This window comes from Lottia gigantea (genome assembly GCF_000327385.1).
Source record: "Lottia gigantea unplaced genomic scaffold LOTGIsca_21, whole genome shotgun sequence".
Classification (NCBI taxonomy): Eukaryota; Metazoa; Mollusca; class Gastropoda; family Lottiidae; genus Lottia; species Lottia gigantea.
In genome coordinates, this window is record NW_008708458.1 from 1,806,083 (window position 1) to 1,825,693 (window position 19,611).

Sequence of the window (19,611 nt, forward strand, 5' to 3'; positions counted from 1 at the left end):
TAAAGAGATTTTCTAAATTTATAAATGTGTATTGGGAACATTGATAGCATCAATTTGCACCAACCAAGATTTCCATCAGACGTCTATGGTTCCTGCAATTTCACTAAAAGTAGTGATTTATCGCAAAAGATGCTTTATCACAAAAAGGGCGATTAATGACGTTCATAAAACGCTTGTTTTAGTGGAATTGTAGGAACCACTGACGTCTGATTGAAAATTGGAATGGTGCAAATTGATGACATCAGTGTTCTCGATGCACATGTAAAAATTGAGAAAATCTCTTTACATTACCAGAAAAAAGTCAGTACGTCTAAAAAAATTTGTTAGAAAACCTATTTACATATCATTTTAAGTATTTTACTTACTAACACTGGTCCTCGTGAACTGAAGCTTCATTTGCAGCTTTGATAGATGAATTACAGACACTTGTTATCATTTCTTTCCACGATTCCAAATCAGGACATAACGCTCCTGGTGCAATCCCTTGGGTTGTAAGGGGTGTATTTGTGGTCGAAGAGTAAGCTGCAGTTTGAATATTTGCACTTGAGGTTGTTGCAATGGAAGAATTTGAAGATCTATTTGCAGCTGGTGTAGTGGCCGTGGTTACTGTTGATATAGTTTGATCCGGTGTCGAAGATGGTGAAGTGGTCGGAATTGAGAGAATAGCTGATGGTGTAGTCGAATTCATGGCTGGAGCCGAAGTTGTTGCAATCGTTGTTGATTCGGTTGGAGTTGGTGGAGTGGTTGAAGTCGACGTTGCTGCAATCATGGTTGATTCTGTGGTTGGAGTTGGCGTAGAGGCTGAAGCCGCAGTTGTTGCTATCGTTGTTGATTCTGTATTTGGAGTTGGCGTAGAGGTTGAACCCGCAGTTGTTGCTATCGTTGTTGATTCGGTGGTTGGAGTTCGCGTAGAGGTTGAAGCCGCAGTTGTTGCTATCGTTGTTGATTCGGTGGTTGGAGTTGGCGTAGAGGTTGAAGTCGTAGTTGTTGCTATCGTTGTTGATTCTGTGGTTGGAGTTTGTGTAGTGAGTGAAGCCGCAGTTGTTGCTACCGTTGTTGATTCCGTGGTTGGAGTTGGTGGAGTGGTTGAAGCCGCAGCTGTTGCTATCGTTGTTGATTCTGTGGTTGGAATTGGCGTAGAGATTGAAGCCGCAGCTGTTGCTATCGTTGTTGATTCTGTGGTTGGAATTGGCGTAGAGATTGAAGCCGCAGTTGTTGCTACCGTTGCTGATTCAGTGGTTGGAGTTGGTGTAGTGGTTGAAGCTGCAGTTGTTGCAGTTGTAGTTGAAGTTGGTGGAAAGATCGTAGTAGTAGTAACTGCAGCTACTTCGATGGCATCTGCGTCAACATCTATTACTGGCAGAGAACTTGTAACTCCCAATTGATCTTGTTGCTTTTTTAATTCTTCTATACCCTGTTTTAGAGCCTGTGCAACTATGTACGGTTTATTCTTTAGGTTCAGTTTCTGCTCCTCTAGCTCTTCTTTCTCTATTTCTGCAGTAACAGAGCGTAGTTTGACGCTCATATTTACCTTAATGCTTCCTTCACTGTAAAGATAGGACATCAAATTCTTATAGTTTTTTATTACCAATCATACTTTAGTCTCAGAAACGGGAATTTTTTTTAGCTAAGCCAATCGGTAATAGAGTTCATAGCTTACCGTCGAATAGATACTCTGTGGACTGTGATATATAGAAAAGACATACAGAAATATTTAAAATAATTACATATCATTTATTTATTTACGAAACCTGAATCAAAGCCCGAAAATGGCGCCCCTGTCCCTTTAAAAGACAGGATTCCAGAACTCCTGTAAAACTTGGGAAATAAATCAAATACTTCATAGTTTTCATCGAAAGAACAGTAAAAAAACAAGTATCGAGTGATTGTATTTATTAGCGCACGAAGATTCAACAATTAAAACAGGTGAAAAAAATTGACAACGGTAGCATAAACCTGTCAACACGTAAAAGTTCATAATCTTAGACAGAAAAGAAATGTTACGATTTCGTAAGCTCAGAAGGGAAGTCGCTAAATTACCTTAAGGAATTCACTACACTGTAGTTATAAACCGGTGCTATAGGACTTTTTAAGAATATGGTATCAAGCTGAAATACAAATGACAATATAAGCACTGTTAATTCTGAAGGAGTTGTCTAGTTCAGTCAAATGGTGGCATTGGAAAATTTACTGAAGGTGAATTTGGATAATCATCTTTCCGGTTGAATTAAAACTTCGTGGAGGCAAATGAGGCAAATGTATCACTTATGAAACGAAAGAACGGTTTCCTTTCTAGTATGCATTTCAAATCACCAAAGACTTTTGGATATCCGAACTATTCCACAAGTGGATTGCGCTACGGCTTTGAACCGGAGAAAAGAAACTCTATGCAATATATTTAATAGAAAATTCTTACCTGTTTTTCCATATCACTTGCAGTCTGTCTGAACACATCACTTTCTTTATCAGCCATCCGCGTGTCCCAATCATAGTTTGTTACTCTAATAGAGGCTTTAAAATCAGGATCTGGAATAACCGAGACGACTGGGGTAGTGGAATGGGGAAATGGAAATCATACATACAAAGGGGCATCAACACGTGTCTATATGGCACGACAGTCATATTTATAGATATAAATGTCATAATCGGAAAACAGTTTAGTTAGAGCCATCTTGAAGTCCTATTTTCAAAAATATAAATCTTCGTAGCTATTCTGATACCTTTATAATTGACTTAAAACATGAGAACTGTGAATTATTGCTTTCATTTTGGGATGTGGTACAGGTAAGCTAAATATACCTACCCGCTGCTAAAGATTCTGAATCAAGTCTAGAAGCTGGTGGTCGAGAAGGCATTGACCCATTATCTATCATCTGTTCATCTGCAAATAATTTAAAACATATTAGTAGTTATGACTTCTTGGCTGTTATAAGCAGGGTACCAATTGAGAGGTGACATTTTCACAATTCATCTGTTTCTTGTATTTTTCTAAGACTTAAGAGTAGAAAGGTATCAAAGTCATGAAGATCATTTAAATGTCAAAACATTTTTCTGTTTTGATAACTTCATCATGTTTAATTATTGAAGACGGAAAATCTCATAAAGTTTTAAACAGAAAGTAACTTACTGAGAAAGTAAACACTTATACCAATTGCAATAATTACTAGTAAAACTAGTAGGAATATTGCTGCAGCACCAACACAATGTCTCTTGCTTCTGCTTTTATGATTCCTTGATCTGCTATTGCTTGTGTTTGACGAACGTTCTGAAATATGAGCAGCTTAAGCAACATCTTAATAAAAGGATTGTAGAAATGAAATGAATTGAATGGAGTTTTACGTCCTCCTAAAGGGATTGTAGAGAGGTTGTCAACGTTTTTTTATGTGTATCAGGTACACTGATAGCATCAACATGCACCATTCCAACTTTCAATCAGACGACGGTGGTTCCTGCAATTCCAGTAAAACTAAATGTTTGATGACGTCCTTAATCGCGAAGTGCCTTATGTGATCAAGCAACTTTCGCGATTAGTGGCGTCATCAAACACATATTTGTTTGTAGAATTGCAGGAACCACAGACGTGTGACTCAACATTGGAATGCTGCAAATTAATGCGTTTAGGATCCCTGATACACATAACATTTTTAGAAAACCTCTTTACAATCCTTTTAATTATTAATCAGAAGAAATTCATCACATCTATACGTCAATCGACTGAAGACATTTTGTGATTTGAGACGAAAATATATTACGGAGAAGGTTAAGCATCATCTTCTGAATTAATCCAGTGGCACCTTTAACAAATTAACCACCCGACGAAATATTTTGATTTAGGACAAAAGTGTAAACATTTCTATTCCTAAAGAAAAGATGATGTTTAACTTTACTGGAGATCACAAAGTAAGACCTGGTTAGCTAAAATGTACAATTCCTATTGAGTTATATATTCTTCATTTTCATCTTCTAGCTTGCGGCACATACACAAAATAAATCCTGTTTGAGATTCAACGCTTTCAGAAATTTATTGTGGCAAGATTGTGAGATCTTATCATTTGAATACCAAAAAACTTACGTTCAGTCTTCTGAAAGAGGGGTTGGAGAGCAATTAACTTACCTTCTTCATTTCTGTTTTGATGCATTTTAGGTGACAACACGAAATTAGGGTTATCATAATACCCTCCACGACCTCGTGTAACTTTTAAATCCCCGCGGGTTGGTGAAACAAACGTTTGATCTGGCAAGTCTCCGTAGGGCCTCACAGCGTAGAACTTTTTATCCCCTTCTCGACTTCTTGGCATATCTGTGAACATAACGATATTTGTAAATATATGTCAAGAACTAAACGTGTCCCTACTAACATTAGTCTGTAAATATGACATTTCAGACTGAATATGAACTGTCAACACCCTTTTATGTGAAAAACTAGAACCGTGAACCATGGTGAACAGGGGCGTATTAAGTGGGAGCCAAAACTCCGTTTCCCGCTCCTCAGGCTGTTTCTAGAAATTCCATGATTGTGACATTTGTCTACAATCTACGCAATCATTTCATACCTGCCCAAGATAATGAAGGTATAGATCACCCGATTCTTCATATTGATGTATGTTACTGCGATGTTCTTGTTAGATACAGCTTCAGGGATCGTTTCCTAATTTATTACAAAGCCTGCGAATCATAATGACCTAAAGACAAACCTTTAGACTTGAGGGTCCAGGGTGATTCAGATTTCGAATGGTTCAGTGTGTAGCCAGGCTCTTTTGGCGTCTCTTTTGGGTGTCGACGTGGCGATTGTCGTGATTGTGGATAATGACAATATTTTATATCTACAACTCCCTCCGGATATCCAGGTGCCTGAAATTATCAGATTTTGAAAATCATTTCTGGACTAGCAGCACTTGTAACGTCTTATTATTGCTCTATTCAGATGTCTCGTCCGACTTCTGTTATTTCTATAATTTCAGATCATTTTTATTGAATTAAGTTAGTACCACTTTTAGGACATTTTACACCACAGTGAGACTTCTATCCTCATACAATGATAAAAACATCAGACCGTGTACACAGTACATGAATGAATGCGGGCAGCGTAGAGTTTGGTTTTATTTATTTAATATAAATACTTAATTCATTGGAAAAAAATAAATTATAAGAATTCTTTTTTACTATAAATTATTTGATGTTATTTTATGAGCGATATTCGATATTCGATAATCGTAAAATTGTCAAAATATAAAAGGCTATGGGTAATATCTAGCCATCTTTTTTTCGAGATGCTTTATACAGAGTCATAAGCTGTGAAGTTTCATAAGGTATAATTTTATCAGATTTCGGTTATTACGAATCCTCAAATATCAGAGTCCGTGACTGAATGAAAAGAGTATATGAAATTAATCACTCTTTAAATGTTTATACTTGGCAATGTTATAATTCTCATATTTCAGACGACTCTAAACAAAAACGGAGTTATAGGGACAGATGTGTAATTTTTAGGGGGTTGATTCGGGTCTTGAATATATGTAAACATAGTCTTCTAAAATACCATAAATGTATGAAAATCGCATAATTCCTTAAATTATATTTCAAACTAGGAATTTCTTTTCCTATTTCTATAAATGTCTTGAATATATGTTATTCATTTATTAAATCGAGGATTCAAAATGTTTGTGAACTACGTTCGTGTGTGTCAGTTCAATATCAGAGCCATACACAGTTTGGTATGTTAATTGTCACTTTCCTAATTTGTAAGTTTGTTTACAATGTTTGTTAAGCATTCTTTTACATATCGATAAACCTATCTGTTCACTACCCCGAGGCTCTTAAGTTCAGGCCCAAATTGTATTTAAACGTGGTTTTCTATAGCATAATAGTACACGCAACACATTTGGAACACCTTATACCACTGAATTTGGCGATCCTGTTACTTTTACCAAAATTTGGGCATTTTTATATTCAACTTGATATGCCGCTTACTATGATACATTTTATTTCGATTTTAATTCTGTAATATGGTTATGCATTTGAACGAAAATTTGTTTGAAAAGGATTATATTCGTTTACCAAAGTAAAAAGTATGGTAATCAATTTAAGAGCATTAACATCAAAATTACCCCATTTAAAGTGAGTAGCCAAATTAAAATTTATCACGACGATCTGCGATTCAAATCAAATTGTATATCTCAAGGTTTTGAATTGCTATCGATTTTTTTTAAGAAATGCGAATCAAACTGTAGCTTGAATAGTCACAACTTTTTGTGTGTGTTAAATTGCTACTCAAATTTTGTAATCTAAATTGACCCTGGCTAATACTTATATCAATATAATCAAGCTTCGTATTGATGATTCTAAAAAATAACGCACCTGTGTTGTCACACCTGTAATTATGAAGAGCATCAGCGAAACACTACCCCGAGATAATCATTGATACAGTTATTACCCAAGAAATAGATATGCGTGTTGGTATGCACATATCAAAGCGTGTATCTCTATGTATATATAAGCATGTCTTCATTATCGACAACCAATCCAACAGAACAGAATCATCTTATTTGAACCAATCCAACTACCAACTACTACGACTACCAACAATTACCTAGTCTGCGATTTCATCATCCGCTGGAAGCGAACGTTAACTTGTCAACTGCTAACCAACGTGTGTGTGTCATATTAGTCAGTCGGAGAGAATGTCGATATACCTTAATAAGGTGTGATCTTTTGACCCCTATCTCTTTATACTTCTACTCAAAATAACGAATATAATTTCTGCTTCACCGAGTTTTTTGTTATTAGGATGAAAACAACCGTTAATCAATGATATTTAAAGCTCATATAAAATTCGATTAGGTGCCTCAGGGTTTGAATCCCTCTACTGCCTGGGCCTACAGATATCATCGTTTGCTATATCATTTAAACTTGTTAACTTAATAACAGGTAGGAGTAAAATAAAATAGCAAAAAAAAAAAAAAAATAGGGATGGGTTAGCATCATATTATGAATCTGATCATAATATTCGCTGAAATATGTTCAGCCATGAATCTATAGCTTAAATTATTTAGTGGTAAATCATGTATCTCAATGTGCATTGGCCTAAATAGATTTCAACTCGTTAACAAACGTCTGTAGCAATTCGAATTCGAGTCTCAAAATATGTGATGGAATTTCAGCGGCGGCAGCTAGCCATTCTCATTTTCACATTGGGTATCTTTGAGCAAACTTGAAAGTGATTTTGTATTCAAAATATGTTTTTCCTACTTGCTGGAGTGTTAACCTGGCTGTTACAATCTCAAGAAACTCTTATATTCACAATTCACAACACTGTAAAATCAGCCTGAAATATATCTGACTGGACTATAGATCGAAGACGACATAAAGACGAAGCCTATCGGAAAACTTAGCATGGCACGACGAACATGATACAAAAAAAGCTGAAATGGGGCTGTATCAAATGGTAAAACGAAATATTTATGCTAATTCATCCATATAGACTTTTAATATAATCATTAATTAGGTTACTTAATTGAAATGTACAAAACCTTTGTTAAAATAAGGCTCAATACATCTACTGTAGTGCCATAGAACTATATAGATTATATATTACGTGAACAATATCTAGTAATCAATAATCTTTTACATCGCGTCAATATTATACGTATTTATAGTATATCTCGTATTGTTAAAGACATAACAAGCCAACAGTACAACAATGAACCTCAATCGCATTCTATCCCAGTGATGGCTGCTATATACCTAGTTTAATATCCTATTTTCCAACAAGCTTTGTGTCATTTTATATCTTCTACACCGACTAATGGACGAAATGTTGTGTTAACAATCCACATGTTGAAGCATCTTGATCTAAAAAGCCTTACCTTGTTCGTTCATTAAAGGCGACTGATTTACAGGTGATTACTGAAGGCCATAAACGATTGCGAAATTACTTCCCATAATGCAAACTAAGCGGGTACGGTGAGAAAATCATTCACTTAATATAGCCGAATAGAAAAAAAAATTCAACCTCGAAGGAATTGGACCGTGAAATATTTCTAAAGTTATTAATGATATAGGGGACACAACACCAATTGAAACGACATAAATATTATAAACGTTTAAATAAAATTTCACACGATTAGATGTTGTAGATATATAAGTATATTACCAGCTGTGGAAGAAAATAGCGATCCATTCCATTTTGGAGAATGATAACAGCAAGCAGAGTCACGTTCTCTACTATCTTAAAAAACATTAAAAAAGTTTAGACAGTTTGAATGTAACGAGTTAATATTCAACAAAAATCTTGACATGATATAAAAATACGTTACAGCCTTTAAAATAGACCTTATGAAATATTTAGGATAAATTTGGAAAGAAAACAAAGTATAACCACAGATATAACTCTACTTTTAATTGATCAACTTTCAAAAATCTCACACAGAGCACGAAATGCACATATATAAAAGTCTGCGGAGATCGACACATACGGAAGGAGCCTTGAAGTTCAAGCATTTTGGAGAGATCATCAATACTAACAAACCATAAAATAACATCAACTTATAAAAGAAACTGGCTATGGCAATAGTAATAAGATTTTAATCAGAAATATATTGAGTAGATGTGACTACCACAAGCAGGCAAATCAAGTAATAAAAAATGGAGTTGCATTTAGGAAAAAATGCTGGCGTAATCAGATATTTGTGCTTTAGAGCATTTAAATTTATTTCATTGGTGATATATATTAGTTGAGTGTCCAATGAAAGACTGTAAGAGACATTTTTTGTAAATCATGGACATGTTGAAAATATTTCTTTTTCCATCTTTCTTTTCCGAATTCAAAGTTGAATTTGAAACTCATCTTACCATACTGTCATCTGGCTTCACTTCATACATGTTCTTCATTCCTCTCAGCTTCTTTCCCCAAAAATGTCAATTTTGCGGAACCCACAGTCCAGCTCTCACCTGTCGACAATACACACCCAACGGACTGTTAATAAGAAATAGTTTTCTTACAGTTATAAGGTGAACACTTTTGACTGATTAATCATTAGCTTTGATGTGAGTTCTCGTTTATCCGTTTAATCAACGGTGTCTTAAGTGTACAAATTCAAAATATATAGATGAAGTGGGTTTTTTAGCCATTTGTGTTCCATTTTGTAGCCAGTTGTGTACTGGTCGTTAAAGGTGATCTGTAAATGACCATTTTATTGGTGCAGTCAGTGGTAGACTTGTAAACCGTCGCCTCAAGCGGCCACTGCCAGTCGCTGTTAAACTATAGAAACCACAGGCTCGCAGCAACAGAGGGGCAAGGTGCAAAATATTCTGAAATATGTTCGATGAGTAAGAGACACATTACACAATTATTCTCTACAGAAAGTATCAATCACACCTTTATCAACAGATGGAAATTTTTACACAAATTAACCATCATATTATTGCACTCCCTACCCCTTTCAAGTATGTAGTCGTCAATTGTCAAGTAAGACGTACCCAGGCGAAAGGTAGGCAATGGGTAAGTAAATAAAATCCGCAATAGTATGTGAAATAAGAGACCATTTTTGTCAGGGAAGCCTACAAACTTGCCCAAAGACCGGTTTTCAGATCCAAATTGATTCAAGGAAGGTAATAAAACTCCTGACAAGACATAGATTAACTTTTCAATGGAAACAACAACTGAAACAGTAATATATTCTGTTCATCTAATCGTTTTAGTTCCATAACGTTTCTTGAATTCAACCATGCCATTAATATACAGACCTGGCTAAAAGATAAATTTTTAAAGTCAATGATATCAAAATAATGTCTTACAACTTCTTAACAGAAACTTTAAGATTAATCTTGAAAAAACAGGTAGAAAATATAGTCACTATTTACAAAAAATTGTATTGTACGTATTTTACATTATATCAAATAATAGAAAGATATGATTAAAGATATAAAGCCAATGACTTCACTTCATTGAGATGCTTATCTTATCTTTCAACCTTTGTGATACAGCGTTGGCGAAATCAACATGGCTGCCAATAAATTATTGTAAGTGAATTTAATTTTAAAACATTTAGAATCGATGAGAGAAAATGATACTAACACATGGTTTATTTAAATAAGATTCTGTTGTCATCACAACTTGCCACACTTTGTAAAGGAACTCCAGCCGAACGTACACAGAGTATATGTTACAAATTCTCACAGAACCACCCACAAACGATAGAACGGTATGATGTGTAACTGGCAGTATACGGCAATGTCCTTGACAATACCACTTCATTTATTTTTCATTATAACCATCAAATATGTTTTGTTTTGAGTATCCTCTGTGGTTTTGAACTAATGTTTACCAATCAAAACCAATGTTTATGCTGTGGGTTGAAAATACAAAACCTAGAATTGCTAACAACTATGCAGTAAACTTTGTTTTGAACAGAGCATTTAGATGGTTGAATATTGAATACTTTATTGACCTACTGTCTGTCTACAAATTGTACAGAATAATATTTTAACAATCATTTTTGTATGTTTTGATATAACAACTCTGAAAAAATACCGACAAAATTGTCATTGAGTTGATGAAAATGCCATCCAATGAACAATCCATTTTGGAAATTTGATTTTAACGATGTTAATTTCATTTCAAAATGTTGGTCATTTTTACCAAAATGTCTTGGCGGAAGTGTGTTTATAAACAAAACTGATACCCGACGACAAACGGCATGCATCGGAAAATATTATTTTGAATATTTGTGAAATGACAGAAAACATTTAATTCTGAGCTCATGGTGGTCTGAGAGGATAATAAATGTTGCCTTTCATAAGATCATGGATAGCAAATGAATTTCACCAAAGAAAAGGAATTGAAAAAATGAAACATATAGATCTGTAATTAAATAAGACTAAGTACGACAGAAGTTTGCTCCGAAGCAGGTCGCGACGGAATTACATGGTTATATCTAACATGTTGGTCAAAAATGAGTTTGATAGTAGAAAATGTTGGGATTACAACAGAATTACAAAGTTCCAATTCACCAGTGGACATCTTCTTTAAAATATTAATTCAAAGTACATTTTTCATTGCAGACTTTCAGGGGTTCTATGGTATATGGTGCAACTCTCTCTTCAAGCTGGAACTCCAAATCTCAGTATATGTGATCCACAGGATTTCGCAAACAGAGCTAAAAAACAACAAGGTTAGCTTGGAGAACATATTTTTCACTCTTTACAAATTCCATACTAAGAACATAACCAGACAGCATCCGAAACATTATATATTAAAAAATTTCTATTTGTCCAACTCATGGAAAGAAACTCGTACTTAAGATGAACATGTTAAAGCCTTGTTCTCCATTTCAGCAATATCTCAACCAGTGTTACCCGAAGCGTTCTCAGTTCGTATAGAATGTAATATAGTAAGCAGTAAACAGACAATAGATATGAAACAATATTATGACGGACCTAATGATCGAGGTACAATTGTTATGTATGAAAATGGTACTGTGATACATCTAATCTTTGATTACGCAAACGACGAAATGCTCAGCATTGTTGATGATTTGGGTAAGCCATTATACAAATATTCCAATGTTCAAATGTTCAAAAGAATAAAACTTCAAATGGATTTGATGATCAGTTGATCCAGAAAATTTTATCTATAAATACCCCTTTAGCCATGGCAAATTCAGTTCTCGAAGTTAAATAGTTAGACAAGGTGTCAATATCGATATACACCTCGTGCTATCCTGTGTGGTGATTTGACGGTAAAATATCCGACCCACGTCCCTTGTGAAAAAGATTAGTCACTCTAATGCAACAATACACCCAGGCCAAAAAGCTGCATTAAAGATTTGGAATTTGAAAGAGGATTAACTCATACCACTATTGTTATATACATTGCATGATTTCTGTTTTCAGAACAATAGAATAGAAGTAGAAAATTTTTTGAGACCATATTTGAACATACAAACAATAATTTTTTTCTTAAAAAATTATTTTCAGAAGGACAACCTGACTGTACTGCTTTGCCTCTCTCCAGCAGTCCATTTCAATTTCTTTTTGGTTTGAAGAAATTTCAAAATGGAAGTGAACGAATTTCATCACCACAATCTGCTTTTAAATTTGGAGGAGATATACCGGAAGTGTTCATGGGAAGGGAAGTAATTCGGGGAATTAATTGTGATGTGTGGGAAAGCTGTATATATTGGGATATCGACAACGCAACCATCCATACTCAGTATTATTTCAGCAGTGAGTAGCCTCTTTAAAACCACCGCGATATCATCCCTAGCTTGAATCTGATGTTTATGATATAGCCACTGTCCTGTATAATGTATGAACATATCAAAATTGTGGTTAATACAAGAACATATCTATCAGTTTTCTTGTTAGATATTTTCTTCTTAACACATTGTGTTTTACTGAATACCTTGCAGTAAGAGATTCACGTTCGCTTGGATCACCTGATATATGGGGAATTTATTTAAGAAACTGTGTATCTTTGAGTACCCCTCTTATCTATGGAGGTATAACGATGCAAAAATTTAGTATGTCGAAGCTTGAAGATACCAATGTCGTCAATACAAAATGCATAATGTCAATAATACAAAGTACAATGTATCAATTGTATACTTATCTAAAAAGCAAAGCATCTCATATCAACAATGTGTAATATTTTACAGCTTCAGAATGGATAGACTCTGTGGCAAAACAAGATCCAGTCAGAGCTCACGTGGTCGGAAGTAGTACTAATTCAACAACCACCAGAAAATTCGAACATTATTACGACTTTACGGATTATTTTGAGAAGATTTTGGGAGATCCTACAGATATTTTTGAGGTTTGTTGTTCTTGAATTTCTTATTTATGATGGTTTTTTTCAGTTCAGGATCATACTTCTGTTGAACGGCTTGCACGACCTTTGAATTGTGGGCTTCAGAAAATATGCCTTAACTGTTTAAGATTTTAATATTGTATCTGCACTACTTATTGGTTTCTCTTGTTATTTGACGTTTGTTTCAGACTCCACATATGGCTTATTGTCCTGGTAGAAACTCCAAAAAGTCTTTACCGTCTATACCCGATGCATTCAGTTTTTCATCTGAGATACAGGACCCTAATGCTTTTACACTGAATTATATCAAGGTATGGTCTCCTTCATTCTACTTCTGTAACAAAAAATACATAAACATTATCCTCTGTGTACTCTCAAGAAGAGATGCGTTGGTGAGGACATCGCAGAGTAAGGTCATTGAATTGCAACGTACAAAGCACATAACATGGGTTTAACTCAATTGTTTGTGATAGTCAACTTCAAAGTTTTTCTCCTTTTATGAATCTGTTCTGAGGAGGTAAAAATCTTCGTCTGTTTTTATAACCGCTTTATTTTCAGGAATATTATGATTTTAACATGCATCTGTTCCGCTATGATTTCTATCCAGACGCCAACGGACCATATGGTACCAACAAGTTAACTCGTATACATGATTTCAATACAGGTATAGCTTATAGTCATTATAGTAAATCGTATCAATCGTATACATACATGGTACCTTTGTGTGCATTTCTACCAACTCGTTCTGGGCAGCAGCTCAAAGTATGGCGAGACATTTGGGTTTTGTTTAATCTTGGAGTAATGTCTGTGGTTTAATCATTATGAAGCATTTTGTAGTGTTACGAAAATTTTACCACAGCATTTAGATTACTATTTTCATACGAACTTTAATGAAACGCAGATTTTCCATTTTTTCTTCGGTGAAACAGCTCCCAAATTATACCTAAGGTTAAATTCATGTTGTCTATCAAAGATGCAGACTAATTCTACTCCTTGAAGGCGAAATAAATAGTCTTTAATAAAATATTTCAGAAGTCGTGAATGTTATTTTGAAGAACTTAAGAACTAAATCAGCTCCTTAACTTGTTATTTGGAGGAGCTACTCTTTCAACTAAAAGATGTTCTCACATTATTGTTATAATGCACATGTGATAGATAGCATCAAACAAACAGATTGTTTTATAAGTGTGCCGGTAGAATAATCTAGATTTTTTTATAGGCGTGGCTTATATAATTGATAGTCTTTTGGGTAACTGTACTACAACGACAATAGATGCCTCGGGACTGGATGCCGAGGCCACGATAGGTGGAGGTGTTAGAATTCGAACCAAAGAAGAGTTTTTCGATTTAGATGGTGTTGATCTTCAATATGTTGGACTTGTAAGTATTTCCGTGGTGATGTAACTCCTTCATTTATAGCGGTAGTATTTTCTGTACTGTGAATGATGGTCGTGCATTTTGATTTCCAAGCTGGCCTTAATAGTTTTCTGCTGTCAACATATTTCGTTGATTCTGGAATTGTATAAAAATTCAATATGTTATGTCTTGAGTAAAGAAAAGAACTGTCTCTTCAATCACGTCTGGAAGATGATAATAACTGGACGTTTGTCAAATTTGTTATTTAAATACATTATATGTATCATGGGCTTCGTTTCTCCAATACAATAAAAACATATTTTGATCGTAAGTGTGGTAAATTACATTGAGAAACACCATACTTACGACACAAGTCATGATATGTTCGAGGAACGTCCTGGTCCTATTTTTGTAAATTTGTAAATTTGAAGTGTGTCTAATTTCGATACATGTAGAAAAAGGTTCGTGATATGGATTGTGATGTGTATACAGCTCAGAGAACTGACTGGCCTCCTGGTGCTACCATTGCTTCATCTTGGGAATGGTCTTTTGTATCGGTTTGTATGCGTCTATTTAGTTAAACGTTCAATGATACTAAACGCTTTAAGTTGATGTAAAGAAGTTTTTCTAGACTACCATTATAGCATCACCAATTTTCCTTTTTGTACTGTTATAAAAGATAAGCTGGGTTCTCACTTCATAAAAACTCTCATTACATCAAAAATTTACAGATTGACTGAAAATACAGAGAGCTTACTATTTGTCAGTCGTTCCCAAACTAAACTATCTGCATACACTTTGAAAATGTTCCGATTTCTGATGAAAGGTTTTGCTTGTAACCAAGGACTTCTATTTTTGATAAAGGTTTATTAATTTTTTAACAGTCTGATTGGATGGAGAGTGTTGGTACACAGTATGAGTTTGGCCTGCCAGCTCAATTTAGAATTATGGCTTATGATGTGAGTAGCATATTCTTTATGATGTTTCTATCACAAATACTGCTCATATAACGGTATGTATGTATGGTTGGACGATTAATTTCTTATGTGAGGGATCATTGTCCAGTTTCTAAGACAGAAACAAACAACCATTATTTACAAGGATAACAACTTGGTTTCACTATAGGATTTTTCTACCTGCTGGTTCTTGACCAAAGCTCTTGTCATTGGGTATCTGTACCAATTTGTAGCTGGGGTGAATAGCATAATGGGGAAAGATAACTTATAGCCTATATTGTCGACAGAGATTAGATAATGTAAAGATTCTATCGCACTGATCCACTACATTACGAGATGAATATGAAGTGTAGTAGTCCCCTCCAACACACGCACACCCCTGAAAAGAAATCATGAAACTAGACATATTTATCTACATCGTGCTTATTTTTTTATCTTCAGCAAAATTTTGATAATTTATATAATATTTATGAATATAAAGAAGACAGACCTATGATTTGGTCGTTTGATATTTCACCTTGTTATAGTGTTGATAAACGAAAAGACATACAATTCGCTCTGCCAGGTAAATACTCATGTCATAGTTATAGTTTCTTATGCTCGTCAATTCCACCTTACAAACAGTTTAGCTTAAAGCTAACAGGATGAAGAATGGCCTTGGAGGCAGTCTTGTCCGAGATTGTCCACGTTTATATAGTAGGGAGGATGGCCTGATTAATTTTAGTTCTCACAAGGTTTTAGTTCCAGTTGAACGTTTTGGTGGTCTTAATTAAATCAGAATCAAAAAGGTCATGCCCTTTTATAACGAAAGATTCAACACGTGACCCATCTTTGTTAAGAAAACCTCGAAACGTACAGGATTGAAAGAATCAGATAGAAGTTCACGATGAAAAATCTTCAAATTGAGATGATACCTTATGTTAGGTGTAAAAACAGGGCTAACGCACCGAATTATCTAAAAAGACTGAGACTAAAGTATGATTGGTCAAAACAATGGCGCAACTGTCCCTTTAAAGCATTATTGAAATCCTTTTGATACGCCCACATAAGCCCCTGTCCTCCGTCCGTTCAAAATAATTTTTTTATGAGATCTCGGTCAAATTCGAAATTGGTAATAGGCTAATCGGATGAACGGTTTTTGATTTTGAGATATAGCCCTTGACTCAGGAAAAACGTGTCAAATTTGGCTTTTAGGCACGGTAGAGGCTACAGTTTTTATCCGATCTTGATGAAACTATAGATATGCATGTATATATTGATGAGATCTCAGTCATGTTTGATAATTGGTAACAATCGGATGAACGGTGTTAGAGTTGCTACCCTTGGCTTGCAGGAGCGACATAAACTACAGTTTTTATGGTATGCATGGATATATTGATGAGATCTCGGTCAAGTGCGAAAATTGGATCGAATGAACAAGTTATTGCCCTTGTGTGTACGTCGATGAGACATAGTTCATGTTTGAATTTGATGATAATTTGATGATCTGTTTTTGAGGTTTTGCCTTGGTTTTTATAAGATTTTGTTATAATTTTTAACAGCTGGTATGTTTCCTTGCCTGGCAAGCTATCTTTCTTCATTTTAGGAAAATTCCGTAACATAGTCGAACCTAATGAAAGTTTATTTAAAGAATTTATTTTATTGAGTGTTATTGGTTATGTTGCCATTTCACCAATACGAGTTGCCAATATCGAGGTAAGGTTATATTTTGTTTTGATTTTATTGTATGCCTTGTGTCCCTTGTGACCAGAGATCAATTCAATGCTAATGCTTTTGAAAATATATTTCCCTTACTATAAATTTCTAATTTCTTCCAACCTGTTTTTGTCCATTCTTGTAAACTCGATCTTATGACGAATATAGTTCGTTCAACGTTACATAGTAGGCGCACTTCCAGTCGGATCTACTGCATACCAAAAATGGATGACTTTTGCATAATTCACCAGAAATTTTCTAAATTTATTTTCAGTACTCATATACTAACGATGATGTATTAGTCCAGTTTACTCTACTAGATGTCGCTCCGATGGGTGACGTCACACATGTAAAGGAAGTGACGTTAGATGAGGCAGATCAGTTGTTAGAAGCTTTGATTAATAAAGGGGACTTGATAATCAATATGGATAATGACACATTCAAGGATGTAAGTGGATAATTGTTGAATTACAGTAAACATTAATACGAAACTTATTATTATTGTATTGTACATGAAACGTGAAAAGTTGCTGAAAGTGTGTAATGATTTTCTGCAGAAAAGTAAAAGCTAATTTTGTTTCATTCTGATTTTCTGTATCAAGATTTTGGAATTTAAATGATTGCGCACATCAGATGGTATACGAACTAGGAAGTATGTTATATGTAAACATATGTGCATGTTATTAAAACTACATAATACACTTGTCATGTTAGCATAAAAATTATGTGAGCAATCCTTGAGTGCCTTTTTTCTTGTTTCAGTTGGAAACATTGCGAGCTAAACCATATTCATTAACCTCAAGTGGCGTTTATATACTTGGGGCAAATCCACGTAAGTTTTGTTTTAACAGTTAGTTCTGCTTTGTCATGGTATGACTGATAATGATTTCTGTCATTAACTCTCAAAATGTGTCAGGATATGTTTTATTTTATAAATTTTGTATTTTAAATCCACCCAGACCCCCTCCCCCTTCTTGCCTCATTTTAACTTTGATTGCGCCACGCCCTTGTCTGTATTTAGTTAGATAGTCAAAGAAGTATGAAACTCGCTATACTTCTCTCTGACAATTGTTTATTTTGTCCCTGATGTGATTATTGCTATTGTGTAACATAAATTGTATGGTTTTTATTTTCAGAGAAACCAACTTCCAGTGGTTATAGTTCTGGTAAGTCTTTGTATTATTTAGTGTAAATATTGAGGCCCATTCGAGAAGAATTCCAAATAAACAAAAAAAAATTTCTGAAGCAGTTAAGAGAAAATGAATCAAGTTCTTTGAATTAGATTATTTGAAAAGGTGTCTGAATGTAACTCGAGGACAACCATTTATGTCTTGCATCAAGCATCATTCCGAGGAAATGCACATGAATTCTTTTTAATCAATATTTAAGTAGAAAACTATGATTGATTAATGTTTGTTTTGTTTCAAGGATCAATGGCTGGATTAGGAATTGGCATGCTTATTGTTGCTTTCTTAGTTGGAGCTGGTATCATGTTTCTAGTCAAGAAATTTAAAGCTGGAACTATTCAACTACCATCTGGATTTTCGCCAAAGCGCTTTGATGATACAGAGATGAAAACCGAGGAGGGTGATAAATAATGCCTAACACATTCTTGTATAACCTAAAACTGGTGTCGTTCTTTTCATTTCATTTGGGACCCGTGTGATTTGTACAGTGTAAGGATGAATTATATGTCTATTTCAATTTGTAAAATAGCTTATTCACAAAATAAATGAAACTATTGAATTCATTAACAAACAAGCAAAAATTGTTTGACTTCGCAGCGGTTGTTATTTTTAGTTTTTGTATAATAAATTAACCAATATGTGAATTTTACAGTGCTTACCCAATGCTATCGACATCTCTGTTCTTATCATTCAATTAAGTCGCGGGAGTGTTACTATTTGTGTCTTTACTTTATTATAGTTCTATCCGATTTTTTTGTTATAAATAATGTAGATATCTTACAATAACGACCCAGATATATCGACTTCACAATAGTAATATCAGAATCTTATAATAAACAACTCAAATATGTCAACTTCACAATAGTAATATCAGAATCTTATAATAAACAACTCAAATATGTCGACTTCACAATAGTTTATCAGAATCTTATAATAAACAACTCAAATATGTCAACTTCACAATAGTAATATCAGAATCTTATCATAAACAACTCAAATATGTCGATTTCACAATAGTAATATCAGAATCTTATCATAAACAACTCAAATATGTCGACTTCACAATAGTAATATCAGAATCTTATCATAAACAACTCAAATATGTCGACTTCACAGTAGTAATATCAGAATCTTATAATAAACAACTCAAATATGTCTACTTCACAATAGTAATATCAGAATCTTATAATAAACAACTCAAATATGTCTACTTTACAATAGTAATACCAGAATCTTATAATAAACAACTCAAATATATCGACTTCACAATAGTAATACCAGTATCTTATAATAAACAACTCAAATATGTCTACTTTACAATAGTAATATCAGAATCTTATAATAAACAACTCAAATATGTCGACTTCACAATAGTAATATCAGAATCTTATAATAAACAACTCAAATATGTCGACTTCACAATAGTAATATCAGAATCTTATAATAAACAACTCAAATATGTCTACTTTACAGTAGTAATACCAGAATCTTATAATAAACAACTCAAATATGTCTACTTTACAGTAGTAATACCAGAATCTTATAATAAACAACTCAAATATGTCGACTTCACAGTAGTAATACCAGAATCTTATAATAAACAACCCAA

The 19,611-nt window shown here is 34.2% G+C and overlaps 2 protein-coding genes across 2 annotated transcripts; one reads left to right on the forward strand and one right to left on the reverse strand.

The window, feature by feature from the left end:
- Positions 1–364: 364 nt before the first annotated feature.
- LOTGIDRAFT_159695 (hypothetical protein) lies at positions 365–8,880 on the reverse strand (the record flags this gene model as incomplete). Its single annotated transcript, XM_009054184.1, has 8 exons — positions 365–1,547; positions 2,041–2,108; positions 2,417–2,526; positions 2,804–2,881; positions 3,128–3,265; positions 4,115–4,300; positions 4,695–4,851; positions 8,851–8,880. The coding sequence occupies 8 exons, from the start codon at positions 8,878–8,880 to the stop codon at positions 365–367; spliced, it is 1,950 nt and encodes a 649-aa protein (XP_009052432.1).
- A 1,120-nt stretch (positions 8,881–10,000) lies between these two features.
- LOTGIDRAFT_231728 (hypothetical protein) lies at positions 10,001–18,644 on the forward strand (the record flags this gene model as incomplete). Its single annotated transcript, XM_009054185.1, has 16 exons — positions 10,001–10,020; positions 11,062–11,171; positions 11,335–11,538; positions 11,977–12,225; positions 12,657–12,814; positions 12,997–13,119; positions 13,367–13,472; positions 14,028–14,188; positions 14,620–14,721; positions 15,049–15,123; positions 15,562–15,685; positions 16,706–16,815; positions 17,090–17,263; positions 17,578–17,647; positions 17,952–17,981; positions 18,244–18,644. 16 exons carry the CDS (start codon positions 10,001–10,003, stop codon positions 18,411–18,413), a joined length of 1,986 nt encoding a protein of 661 aa, XP_009052433.1. The 3' UTR covers positions 18,414–18,644.
- Between the last annotated feature and the right edge of the window lie 967 nt (positions 18,645–19,611).